The sequence below is a fragment of the Prinia subflava genome, chromosome 9, assembly GCF_021018805.1.
Source record: "Prinia subflava isolate CZ2003 ecotype Zambia chromosome 9, Cam_Psub_1.2, whole genome shotgun sequence".
Lineage (NCBI taxonomy): Eukaryota > Metazoa > Chordata > Aves > Passeriformes > Cisticolidae > Prinia > Prinia subflava.
Window position 1 is genome coordinate 7,480,085 of NC_086255.1, and position 13,659 is coordinate 7,493,743.

The window sequence follows — 13,659 nt, forward strand, 5'->3', positions numbered from 1 at the left end:
GAGATGCCCTGAACCAGCTTATGCTGTTGAGCACATGCACAAAAAGAACCGTGTCATGCCTGTGTGTGCTGACCAGAAAATGCAGCTTTTCCTGCCCTGCAGCAGCCCCACACAAAAACCTGCTGAACCTCAGGTCAGAATTCCCTTCAGAACCATGCCTTGCAGGCTCCCAGGCATTTCCATACAGATTTTTCACAGCATTTTCCACTTTCCTGTGGAAGCAATGACAAGATTCTTTTAGACTAGAAGTAGCTTAACTATAAAACAAGTACATCCTACCAAGAAGAATGTAATGTGCAAAGAACAGAGAATTTAACAAGAGTGATCTAAGTAACACAAAATAAAGGCAACCTATCATTTGAACTACATGACCAGAATGCATATACTTCCTGAATTCACATAATATCCTATCTTTTAGTGTAACATCAACTCAGCCAGCCCCCTTAGTACTTCTGGTCTGTTAAAAACAAACAAAATAAACAAAAAAGGAAAAAAGGTCTTAACAGAGATGACAACCCCAAAAGCTGCTGCTACCTAAACTGTTTATATTTCTAAACACAGGATGCCTGACAATTTCCTTCATCAAATGATGTAGTTTTATTCTAAAAAGTATGCCTTCAAGTAGCCCCAGAATAAGAGATATGATACACTGAAGTCTAGGCCTGCAACGGCGTAATTATGAGAACAAGAAAGAATTTCTTCCTCTAAAGATCATGTGTGACTATGCTCATACTCACCAAAATTAGCATATTTATTTTTGTCATTCTCCCAGCCTTGAAGCACAATAATTTATATCCACTCCCATTGAATTACATAAAGACAATAAGGAAAGTTGTAGATTGCAAAGTTACAACACAAGCTAGAATATCACACATAGCACAGTGCTCTCCTGGAACATCACAGAAAACCAGACTAAAGTTCAATTGCTGTACTTAAACCTGAGGACTAAGATAAAGTGTGTCCTTCATCTGCTTTGGTTTTCATTAGCAGATGGAAATAAAAGGACACATTTATCAGGATGATTAAAAAACAGTGACTGAAGAGCTACAGGTGATGTGTGAAAAAGAACCAATCAACCACAGGGGGGTTTATTAATAACTGATCTTTAAGATCTTTATTGAGCATGACCTCAAAACTCTGATGGTAACTCAAAGGAAAAATTCAGAGGAAGATATTCTCAAACTCCATTTCAGTGCAGCATTGCAAGCTTTCATCATTGAAACTAACATGCACTGGCTCTGCTTTTCAGCCCAACTGCTACTTAGAAATGCAGCCAATCTAAATTTGAAAACCCAAATCTAACTTTAAAGGAATATTCTGCATACATTCAGCTGTCTGTCACTTCAGAGTTGCATGTTAGAGAACAGATTTCTGAATGCCTACAAAGCCCAAATACATTAAGAACACTTCAAGGATGTATATAAAATTGAAAATAAAGTAATCCAGCAATGTTGCTGTTTATGAACACCTTTGTCAAGTTAATATATTAAGCTTGCTTGTTCCCTGCCTCTTTAAAAGAATACAAACCAGTGATCAGGTACAAACTCATTCCATTTTTTATGTCCTGGGTCCATCTTTCCTAGGTCCATCTTTCCAAGATCAATTCTCTAAGTATCCATCAGCCTCTCACCTATATTGGCATTTATACCTGCTTTAACAGAGGTCCCCTATAAACTTACTGAATGACACATAGCATGTGTTTGAAACAGTATAAAATACCATCACAAATACATCACTCCTCAGTTATGAATAATATATATAATTATATATATGAATAATAAACTTTATATTCTCTTGTATCTAATTATGCTACACAGTAGAAGTCTCTGAGAAAACAAGGAACTTCAAACTATTTTCTATATTTGCAGGGGAAAAAACCCATATAAATTGAAGACAGTTCAGTCTTCCCAAAATGAGGACTGATACAGACTTACAGTAAATTTTATTTATTCCCAAGCTTCCATTTCAATTCAGCCACTTTGTTATTTTACCTTAGACAAGCGCACAACTTCAGGTTTCCTACATATAAAACAGCTCAAAAAAATAAGTGTCTGTTTCCCAAGGCCATTGTGATAAGCAGCTACCCAGTGCTTAAATAAGATATCCAGGTAGAGCGTGATTCAGATGGGTGAAGTCCTTCCTTGAATACAGATTGGGGGTTTTAGCCCTGTGAAAGCTAAAATAGTACAAGCACTTTAGAAGTTAAAAACTCTAGAAAAATTGTGCCATTTTTAATTTAAAATAGATGCTTGCTCCTACAAAGTTCTACAGTACTAAAACCACCAGGGAGGTGAGGGGAACAGGGTGTGGATTTTAAATACACATATTCTGATTTTAATATTTATATCAACATCAGGTTTTAGAAAACGTCTGCCAAAATATTTTCTAATAATACTGTCTTAATATGATAGTACAGCTGTTTGCATACAGCAAACAAGTGCAAAACCATATGTTTTCAAAAGCAGCCATTTGTTTGTTCAGTGTTTTTCATTTTTCAGGATTACCTTCCAGTTCCTGTCCAACGCTTTGGTTTCAGTCACCTACTGGAGAAGACTCATGGCACAAACAAAACAGATCTGCTGATAACGAGAGAAGCACAAACGCTCCCAGCTTCATTACAGCAGCTCTGGGACGCTTCCCATGAAACATTCACAGGTCATTTCCCTCTCCCCACGCCTGCTTTGGGACACCCTGAACGAATCAACATTTGATTAACAAGAGTCCTCCAAAGCATCTTCATCAACTGGGCTTGCACACACAAACATGACTGTGAGCCCTGCGTGTTTGGGATTTCCTTGTGAGAAATACATACCTTTACATACACACACTCTTACACTATAGATATATTTAAAAAAAGAACAGTTAAGGGTACAAATTATTCTACAGTTGGATTAATCAGCAATTCAGTTTTACTAATAAAGATAAGACTATCAAAATATTCCTTTATAGAAGGCACAATGTATCCAAGTCTTCTTGAGTTTTGAAAGCTGAGATTAATTAACAAGAAAATTGGGCTCACCATATTTTAGTCACTTCTATCCATAACAAGAAGGAAAGTATTTTAAACTGCAGCATGACTAGAAAGATATTTTTCTGACTAATTTATCTTTGTCCTAGGCTTGTGGGTGGCAATCAATGAAGCCCATTTGTCTTCTTGTTCCACAGTGCCTTGTGGTTTGCTTACACCTTGAACAAAGTTTCTGCAAAGCTCACCAGAATATTTAAAGACATTACTAACCCCAGCTCTCATTCCAGGCTTTTGACCAAAACCAGTGGTGCTCACATTACAGTACCACAACTGGTAACAGACATAACTAAAATCTGCTCCTTTTGTGACACTGCTGTTTGTTCTACAGTCCCAGCTCCTGCATCCCAATAGTTACATGACATAATCAATGTGAACCCTTTTTTCATAGAAGGCAAGTTATCAAGATAACTGAGTGGCTGAAAACTCAAACACATGGGAACAAACAAAAATCCATGCATAAGAGTGCATGTCCATAATAAGAATCTACATTTAAAGACTGATTTCAGATTCACAATTCTGTAATAACATCAATGCCAGTAACCTACAAATTAGGAATGAGTGATTCTTTGATACTGCCACAGGAATGCAATGACTAATATAGAATGCTATTCCTACAAGTAAAGCAGTAACTCTTCAAAATACCCACTGAGTACTGCAGCATTTCACAATATTTTGTTTGTAATATTTAATCCAGGGTTGGGGGTTAGGTCTTTGGGGGTTTTACTTCTGAAACCAAATCTTATCAGTGACAGTCAATGTACGATTTTTTCCAGTGAGTCTATAATATGAGAATATTATTCTGCAGTAACACAGACTGCAAGGTTTTGCTTCATCTGATCTAATGAGGAAGTGATTTTACTCATCTGTTTGAGATACACAGCAGAGTTTGGACAACAGTACTTCATGCACCAATATTTATCACATTCCAGGAACAAATGCAATCTGTAGAATTTTGTCTAGTTTATTAGCTGTGCCTCAAGGGTCACCTCAGGTCCTTAACCTTACAGGAAGTATTATTTCCTTTTCACGGATGAAATACATAAATTATGCAAGAAATCCATAAGAAAATGTAGATATTGAGTGTGATCATTTTATGCATCTGTATCATATCTTGAAGTAATTCAGTACTTATTCTGTTGCCAAGTAATCCTAGAATACCCTGGATTCAAAACTCCCTGCCCAATTCAAGGTTATCAGATATGTGCTGCTTAAAACTTGGAAATATTCTACAGCTAGCTTGTTTTTAAATGCCACCAGCACAGAGTAGATATTTTGCCATCACAGATGGTAGCAGCCCATTTTCATCCTTAGGTAAAAAATACAAAAATACTGATTCAAACAGATCCTAGAATCCATTTCTTACAGATGAGTAACATAAGCTTTAAATTTTCGAAGAGACTGTGTTGTGGAATTACTTTTTTAAAATGCTGTTGCACTAACAGAATTTAAGATGTTTACCCTGAAATATTCTATAGCTGGTGGTTACATAATGTTTTAGAGGTCTAAAAAATCAAGGGTTTTCTCTCTGGAGCAAACTTCAAAGTCAAACACTGGTCTTGCACCTTGGGAATGAACACTAAGGAAGAAACTGTGTTGAGCTTAGCTCCATCATTTCTGAGTAAGGTCTTGGTCCTCATGGAGCTCTGAAACCAATGCAACACTTAGTCCACTTATTAGACTTTTAAGATTTAGAGGACAACCTATCAAACTGGTTTGACAATTCCCACTGCTCACTCACCTCACATTAAAACATCCACTTTGCTTATAGTTTACTGGTTTTCTTTTATTACTGTTAGCAGCTGCAATTCACTGGAGTGCTCATGTTTCCAGGTATCATCAGCATCATTTACTTCTCCTTACATGAACTGTTTAGCCTGTTTTCCAAGCCTAGACTATACAGCTAATAACAAATTTCATAGACACTGACAGATAATTATTCTTCAGTACTGCAGATGTTTACCAATGCATTTTTGTTGTCTATTGTAGTAATGTTTCAAAATAAGGTCTTTTTTCACCAGCATTTGTTAGGATGTGTAGGAATATCCCAAGGACATTTCTGTAATATCTCATCTTTACCTCCTACCTTTTCTGCCCACATTTTCATACAATTAAATCAATTTCTAGCACAGTATGATAGACTGAGTTCTCAAAAACTACTCGTACTCATTTTAAAAAGATGACATGAACTATGGTAATGCCTTCCAAAATATCATCATCTTGCCTCCCCCTTGATTAAAGGAACTAAGAGAAACACAGTGTGAGACTATTTATTTGCCAAATTAAATTTAAAACATACTAAGTATTGAATGCTACAACCTGTACAGCTATTTATGCATCATTTATGGATAGACTTAAGCATGCATTGATATAACTGAGCTTTTTACACTCTCATAGCAATGGCAACCAGCCTTTGATGCTGTCTGAAGGGCTGGCAGGGTCATCAGCCATCTGTTCCCACACTTCTTTGCCTAAGTAACAAACGGCTTAGCCTGCAAACAAACCAGGCTCCAGCACCCACCAGCCCTGCACACAAACCAGGCTCCAGCACCCACCAGCCCTGCACACAAACCAGGCTCCAGCACCCACCAGCCCTGCACACAAACCAGGCTCCAGCACCCACCAGCCCTGCACACAAACCAGGCTCCAGCACCCACCAGCCCTGCACACAAACCAGGCTCCAGAATGCACCAGCCCCTTCCCAGACCTGCATTCAGCTTCACTCGTATGGATGGTCCGAGATTTGCACAGAGGAAGGGACACTGTACCTTATCAATTATCTACTGCTTTGAGGGAAGAGGGGTGTTTTTAAAAGGGAGGAGCTCCATCCCAAACCCATAGGTGTTTGCAGCCCCACAATTACCTATCACTCCAACCAGGCGAGGATGTGTTCAGTTCACAGACTGGTTTGAGAAAAGCAGGGCCCTGGCATTAAGGATGCAGCAACTCCAAGAGGATTTGGAGGCAGAAAATCATGGTCAGAGCTGCCAGCAGAGTGCCAAGCTGAGAAGCACTGACTGCAAAGGCACAGCAGCACCCTAGGCAGCAGGAGAGGAGCTGCTCTGCTTCTGCATTCCACCAGCAGGACCATTACCAAAAGCAGCTGGTTCTGGCACTCACAGCTCACCAACACTGATAAAATAGGCTGTAATAAAAGGCTGTAAACAAAAGAGCAGTCAAGGAGGAAAAAGTTTTTCTTATCTTGAGACAACTGAAGGAAATTTCCCTTCTCGATGAGGAAAAGCTGACCATATGTCCACCTACACCGGGAACAGAGATGTCTCCTCCTAAAAGTTCTACAATGAAGACCTGACTCAAAACATAAGAAAACAGGATAACTAAAAGAGATAAAAAACAAAGTATATTAGACCTGTGTATTAGCAGTTTCTGCATTTGTTTTCCTGGTTATAGAACACAGTGAGGATAGCTAAGCAATGAAAGGAGTTTGAAAGTCTATAAGGGGCTTTGAGTCAGTGCAAGTGTTTTCCACTGTACAAATGCTTTATAAAGCATATGCTCAACTCACACAGGAATTAATTCATTAATATTATATTAATATAATTAATTAATACCCTACAACCTGCAAAAGGCAAGAGGTAATAAGTAATGAGAGTTCATTTCTGATCTTCTCTATAAAACCCTAGAAAACCACTGCAATGGTTACTGATGAAGTTGGTAGTGTTAGGACAGTGGCTGGACTCTGTGATCTCAAGGGTCTTTTCCAATCTAAAAGATTTCATGTAGCAAGTATTAAACGGTCAAAAAATACAATAAAATTAACTTTTTAAGTTTGTAAAAAGACTGCTTTCCTTTCAAAAAGCGCTTTTCAGTGCAGATTGCTTAGCTTAGGAACCATTTAATATGATTTTATGGCTCACGTTTCTACATTCAGAACAAGATTTACAAAAAAAAAAATTGTTCTTTAGAAATTCAAAGTATCTTTATAATATAAGCTATAATTGTATTTTAAAATTTTTATACAGACAGAGAGAACAAATTACATTAAAATAGTTTTTCAGAACACCATGACTAAAATAACTTAAATAAAGACCACATTTGATAAGACTAAAATCATAATCACCAGTGCTTTTCCAGAAGTTTAATTTTATTACCATTCACATGTTGAGTTGTAAAAAGGCAATTTGCAGGTGCAGAATCTCACACTCAATTGCACTGATGTCAATAAGAGTAATTATTTCTTGGATCAGATACAGGGCACTCAGATGACAAAGACAGTTTTGCTACTTATAGCATGACTCAGGGATTTCACCCTGTGAAACAGAAGTTGCACTTTAATGGTGATGTTGTTTTAAAGCATGACATTAAAGTTCTGGAAAACTAACTCTGGACCAATTTTAAAAGTAACTTTTTTTTTTTCCCCTATCTACACCTGCTGGTGCTGCCAACTGCTTCGGATCAGCAGGAGCCTTATGCAAGTGAAGTAACTTGAGGAAACTGAGCTAGCTTTAAAAAAACTGGCTGGGAGGCGGGGAGAGCTGTTCCTGTTGATACTTTTCAACTCTCAGCAGGAATATTAATGCTTACATAAGAGCCAGCAAGATGTAATCAAAGAGAGGCGTGAAGGATAAAGTCAGCCCCTTTCACAGCACTCTGAACTTCGACTGGCTGCAGCTAAAGCAAACTTCTTAAGATCTCTTCTTACACAACATTATCATTCATTTACAATCTGCAATTTAAGGACACTTTCCTTGCATGACTCATTTCTGCAGACAGCAGAATTCAGAGTTTTAGACAGAAATAAGGATTTTGCCTCGAATAACAGAATTTGATACCCTTGAAACATTTCAGTTGTGATGTGCTTATACTTGGAAATTGTTTTGTCCTTGAAGAATGCAGAATCTTTTATAGTAGCTCTAGAAATTAAGGAGTTCATGCAGGAGGTAATTTAGAGTACAATAAGAACATCTGGAGGCAAGGTTTAATAATCAAACATATGCATTTGCTCTTACTCTCTCCATAACAACTGCATACCTAGGACTAGGTAAAGCAGATTAACTGAAGTGTAGGTCCTCAAAGGTGTTCACCTGCTTCATTACACATCACACTCATGGCTATCAAATAAACAACCATAAACATCTGAAGACACAACCTAATTTTTCAAAGGCAGTGGGTATTTCTGGTCATTCAGATATTAAAAAACATTAGAGGAAGATAAAGTCCATGGACAAAGTTTTCTCGAATGCTCTTCCACAACCAGTGCTAAGCAGAGCACTCTTTGGAAAAAGGGAAACTTTTTGCTCCAACCTGGAGGAATTTTTTTCTTTCTTCTAAGAAATCATTCTATGAGTAGCAAAACTAATGAGGCCTGTTTTCCTGCCCTGCTGCACCTCAAGACTATTGACTTTGACATCTAACTACATAGAAGCTGTGACAGCAGTTTTCACTGCAGTTGGGCCATTCATAATGTTTGTGTCCCTGAATTCCCTGGAGTCTCATAACAAAACTGATTTAGGCAGCCCTCCCCTCTCCCTTCTGCCCAAACTCGTATTATCATGGAAAGTGCAACTGACCAACAAATTCAAAGGCACAGAAGAGGGGAAGAAAAACAGATGTAGCATTAAAAGCATCACTTCTTTAATAAATCAACCCAGCAAAACAAAACCATCCCCTGTCCTTTAATGGTTGTGGTTTAGTTTATATCTTGGGAACTGTGCTGCTTGAAGCTCCCTGATATAAAAACAGAACCTGCTCACCCAGTGGATTTCCTATCTCTCACCTGGCAAAATTCCCTTCCCCTTTCTTTTTGTAAATAAATTTCCTTTTTATTTTGGTTAAAAAAAGGTTTTGCATTATTTCAGAGTAGAGGTGAAGGGGTGGAAGGGAGGAAAAAAGCTTGAAAGATGAAAGTAAGTCAGAGCTGCATTCAGATATCCAATCTGGACAGAGAGTAAAGTAATTTTCCACGAGGCAGACATGAGGCCTAAATCTTTCCAAGAAGTGACTGACACGATTGTGAATGCACTGCAGTAAGAACAGCAACATCTGCATTTTTATGATTTACCACAGGCTTCACAACAACAAGAGTAAATTCAAAACTTGGTAAATAAGAGAAACAAAATGGCAAAATGTTGCTAAACAGTCTCTGCCTATTTCCCCCCCTAACCCTGCCACCTTTCTTTCATCCAGTGCAGAGCAACATTTGCAAAGCAGTTTACTTACTCAGTGATTCTCTTACAGGGAAAAGGCAAGGTTACCATAGTATTGTCAATTAATTTAGACACCTGCTTACGAAGATTGATCAATTATTTTTGATGCCTATCTGCTATGTTACTGTTTCTCAGTTTAGAAGAGAAACAAACAAAGCCAAAAACGCTACACATCTCTCACCAAAGAATTAATAGTCCCAAGACATCCTCAGGCAGAGTATTTCTCTTCTTACCACAATGTTCCTGGTACTTGCTATAGCAAGTCACTCATTCCCAGACAGCAAAAACAACCATACCTCACTTACATGAAGGATTAAAAAAAAAGGAAAAAAAAAAGAAGAAAAAAAAAAAGAGAACTTTTTATTTTCATGTGTTTTAAGCCTACCCTTGAAAATCTGTTATTTTCGAATACTGTAGTGACAGGTTTTACACATGTCCAATTTAGGTCATTAAAAGTTCAATTTAAATCATGGGCAACAGGGACACACGCAGGCACTTCGAACAGCTGCGACCTGGAAACCCTGTAAATGTTTCGAGTTAATACCCAAGGTTCTATTAACACTTCTACAGATCCTATCTACAACCTCCGAACTGGCTGTTAATGCAGCTCTAATAGCCGAACACACTTTTCAGTCTCTGCCATTCCGAAACATCTTCACGATAATCCCTAATGACAGAGGCAAGCGCTGCAGAAGTGATGTGCACCAGACAGAACTTCAACCACCGCTGCAAAAGTCCAGCCGTGGCTACTTAAGGGTAAAACACAAACTGAAATAAAATGCAAATGCAAATGTCCTGCGACAATAAGGCAAAAACCATGAGTTGCCACAGAGATCGGGAAGGTCTTCAATCCCGCAGCCATCGGGCAGAGTAACATTGTTTTTCCAGCTCTTCAGGTGGCAATGCACGGAGCTCATCATCTATTCCACAGCCATCTGAATTTTCAGGATTCAAAATACAACCGCTCCGAGCTGCTGCTCACAGCAGTGTAAAATTCGTTTAACATATTTCACTCCATCCTCAGCTCACAGGGCTTGGAAAGCTTTAAATCTTAGAATGCTTATTTTTCAGTGCAGAGTATACTTTGCTTCCAAGAATAAAGATTAAAGGCGAGCTGTCAAAGACACTGCTGTGAAAAGTGTCCTCAGTAAAAATAGGCCTCCGACAGCTCACTCCCGTGAGAAACATCATAATGCAAGTGTCACTGTCATTTCTAAAGCTAAGCATGAAAAAACATAGAGGAGTTAATGAGAAATCTATTCTGATGTCACCAAAACCGCTAACAGCACTTCAATTAAACACCGTCAGCTCAGCTCAGAAGAGGAGCCCTTCCAACATTCAGACAGAACTTCCTCTAGGTGGAGATGGATTATTAACTTTCTACCAGAAGGGAAAATGTAACCACTGGGCTTCCCCACTTGACAAATACAACCAAGGTAAAGAAACCGAGATGTTGCAAAAGATAAGCAAGATAATACCTGTAAGGACAGGATTACGGCCCAGTAACAACTCAGAGAACATACTCATTCACAACAAGCTTTGAAATTGAAGCAATTACCATTTGCTTTGGTCCTGGCACTATTAGGGTCTGTTATGAGTGGCACCAAGACAAAGGATACAAGTAATCTCTTCATAGCAAAAGAATAGCTCTGCAGACCCACAAACACAAAGAAGATTCACCTGGGCCTCCTCTCAGCACTCTCTGAAATTAGCCCATTGTTCCACAGCAGGACAAACCCCAAACATCCTTAACACACAGGCAACAAATGGCCAACTTCAAAACCTTATTACCAAGTTCACAGGCAAAAAAGGAGATGTATTATATTTGCCTTGTATTAGCTTTACAGCTAGGTTATAATCTTACTGCTGCAATATCCACCAAATACCAGTGAATTGGCTCTTTCTCTGCACTGTATGCAGCACTTCAGCCAACGTCTGACTTCAGCTACTCCTTAACTTCCCAGCCTAACAAGTTACTGGATTCACTTTTTGTTTATTTAGGAATGAGTGGCCTTGTATTAAACGTTTAAAAGGAGATGTAAATTATACAGTTTAATTCCAGTACTCCAGGGAGAAAAACTGAATTTAAACACAATTTTTAAACAGTTATTGATATTTAACCTATAAAAAGTAGTTTCCCAAAGACAGAAAGAACTTGACCTTCTTTAAGACATAGTCTCACCAATGTATTTGCTATTAGTTAGATATTAGAACACTTTCCAGCTATATACGTCAACACACTTAATAAATGGAGTTCCTGTTTGTAAGGGATGTTTTACAGGGAATGAAATGAGATGTCCTGTCCAAGATTATATAGTGAAATAACAGCAAACAGTATTCTTCACAGCCAGCCTTTACACTGATACCAAAGGGGGCGGGAGGAAAGTGACAGCCCTATAAATTAAGTCTTCTTTCCCACTCCATATAGCAAAGCAAGTGTCAGGGTGTGCTTCCTTCTCCCTGATCAATGACTCGGTATCACACTGACTTTTAAGAATGAGAAGGTAGTTAAACCTTGACTGAGAACGCGTTCCTTTGAGAAAATATGTTACTGTTTTGTATTTCCCACTCTCTCCTGCAAACCTTGTCACCAGCGATGTACATTTCACTCAGCTGCACTTGTGTCGTCCTGAATGGAACTGACTAATGCCCACTTAGCTGAAAGAGAGGAAGACTGGAAGGAGCTAAACCTTTCAATCTTCAGAAGGAAAAAGTCATTAAAATCCATTACTAATCTTTGCTCCCTGAGCAGCCCCATGAAGTGCACATGTCATTTTCATGACACTTCCAGAAGGGACAGCAGCGACACAGCTTTAGGCCGATTTCTGCCCGTCTCTCAGTTCCCATGAAGTGGAGCAGCCTATTTTCACCGGCGAGTCAACCGGAGCTGTGTCCTGTGCTCTCAAGAGCTGGAGGAGCCCATTTCACCCATAACTTCAACACATACTTCCACCACACATGAACAAAATCATAGCAGACACAACCACAACAAACAAAACAAAAACAAACAAACAAAAATAAGGCAAGTGAAAGTAACAGGAAAAGGATGTAGGGATGAGAAGAAGAAAATCGCAATAGGCAGAGACTCACTTGAACCTGCCCTGGCAGTGTTGGCACTGGTCTCCCACCCAGCCCTGGTCGCAGACGCAGGTGGAGTTGACACAATGACCCGAGAAGCAGGAGATCTTGTCGCAGGACTTGCACTGGGACACCTGGGCATAGAGGGCCAGGTAGAGGAAGCCGTAGAAGAGCAGCCAGCTGTTCACATCCAGCAGCGAGGCGAAGCAGCAGCAGCAGGCGGAGGGGAAAGGTCTCCAAGCGCCCGGGCCCGCGGGGGCAGCTCCCGCTCTCCGGCCGCCGCTGCCCAGGTCCATCTTGGCCGCGGGGGCCGCGGCGCGGCCGGCGATGGCAGCTTCCCCTGAGGGGAGATAATCCAGCCAGGGAGATTCGAACCCCCCGCTTCCTCCTCGCCTTCCTCTCCTCCCTCCCGACCCCAGCGCTGCCTCCTCCGGCCCCTTCAGCCCTCCGCGCCCCGTCACTCCCGGGGGAAAGCCCGGCAGCGGCAGCCCTGAGCCATCCGCCCCTTCTCCTCGTCGTCCTCCTCAGGGCTCATCGCTCCCGTCTTCTTCCATGGAGGAGGAGCGCTGCCTCTTGACCTTGTGTTTTCTCCTCGCCAGAGATGCCCCCACGGCCGCGCACACGCCGCCCTGGACCATGTATCCCGCGGCTCCCCCTTCTCCTTTGTATCCCGGTGCCCGCGGCACACACGCAGCGGCGGCGGGAGGAGCGCGGGAGGCGGGGGCCGCCCGCTCGCCAGCTGGGAAGTGAGGGCGGCCGGGCCCGGAGCCGCTACGGCACCGCGCTCCGGCGGGGCGGGGAAAGGGCTGGAGAGCTCTTATCCCCGCTCCGTTATTAGCCCTGCGGGGAAGGGAGGCGGGCGGCAGCGGGAGGAGGGTTAGCAGCCCCTCCGCGTCCCAGCTGACGGCTTCCAAGCAGCCATTTTTAAAGGCTAATTGTCATCGCCGCTCGGAGCCGCCTCCCGCCCCTCGGCCCGCGTGGATCCGTCCCTCGCTGTGAGGGCGGCCCGGCGGGGTGGCCGCTCCCCCCGAGCCTCCCGCGGGCGCCTCTCCCGCCCACGCTTCCACAACAGGAGTCGGGGGGGCTGGAGCGGCCCCGGGAACGGAGCAGCCCCGGGAATGCAGCCCCGCCGCCCCGAGCCCCGAACGAGCCCTTCCCGTGCCGAGCTCCTCGGCGGGGAGCGGCCCCGCGGCGGAGCGGGCTGGGGCTCGGGTGTTCCCCGCTCTGCTGCCTTGGCTCCTCCGTTCGCCTCAGGTCCTGCAAAGTTCACAGGCGCTTTGCCTTGAACTCCTCCCGGCTGGTAGCAGAAGAGATGTCACAGTTTGTTTTGGGAACCTCACCTTCCTGAGGTTCGCTCTGTACAGAAAACCACGCTATGAGAAGCCGGTG

At 41.8% G+C, this 13,659-nt stretch overlaps 1 protein-coding gene across 3 annotated transcripts in view; it reads right to left on the minus strand.

The window, feature by feature from the left end:
• ATRNL1 (attractin like 1) overlaps positions 1-13,301 on the minus strand; it is a 425,861-nt gene extending 412,560 nt beyond the window's left edge. Inside the window, exon 1 of one of the 3 annotated variants that reach the window (XM_063405246.1) lies at positions 12,283-13,299. In XM_063405246.1, coding sequence (XP_063261316.1) covers positions 12,283-12,566 — 284 coding nt within the window. In that variant the 5' untranslated portion in view covers positions 12,567-13,299. Of the gene's footprint in view, positions 1-12,282 lie in introns of all 3 variants that reach the window. The other 2 variants (XM_063405245.1, XM_063405247.1) reach the window with 2 other exon arrangements.
• Between the last annotated feature and the right edge of the window lie 358 nt (positions 13,302-13,659).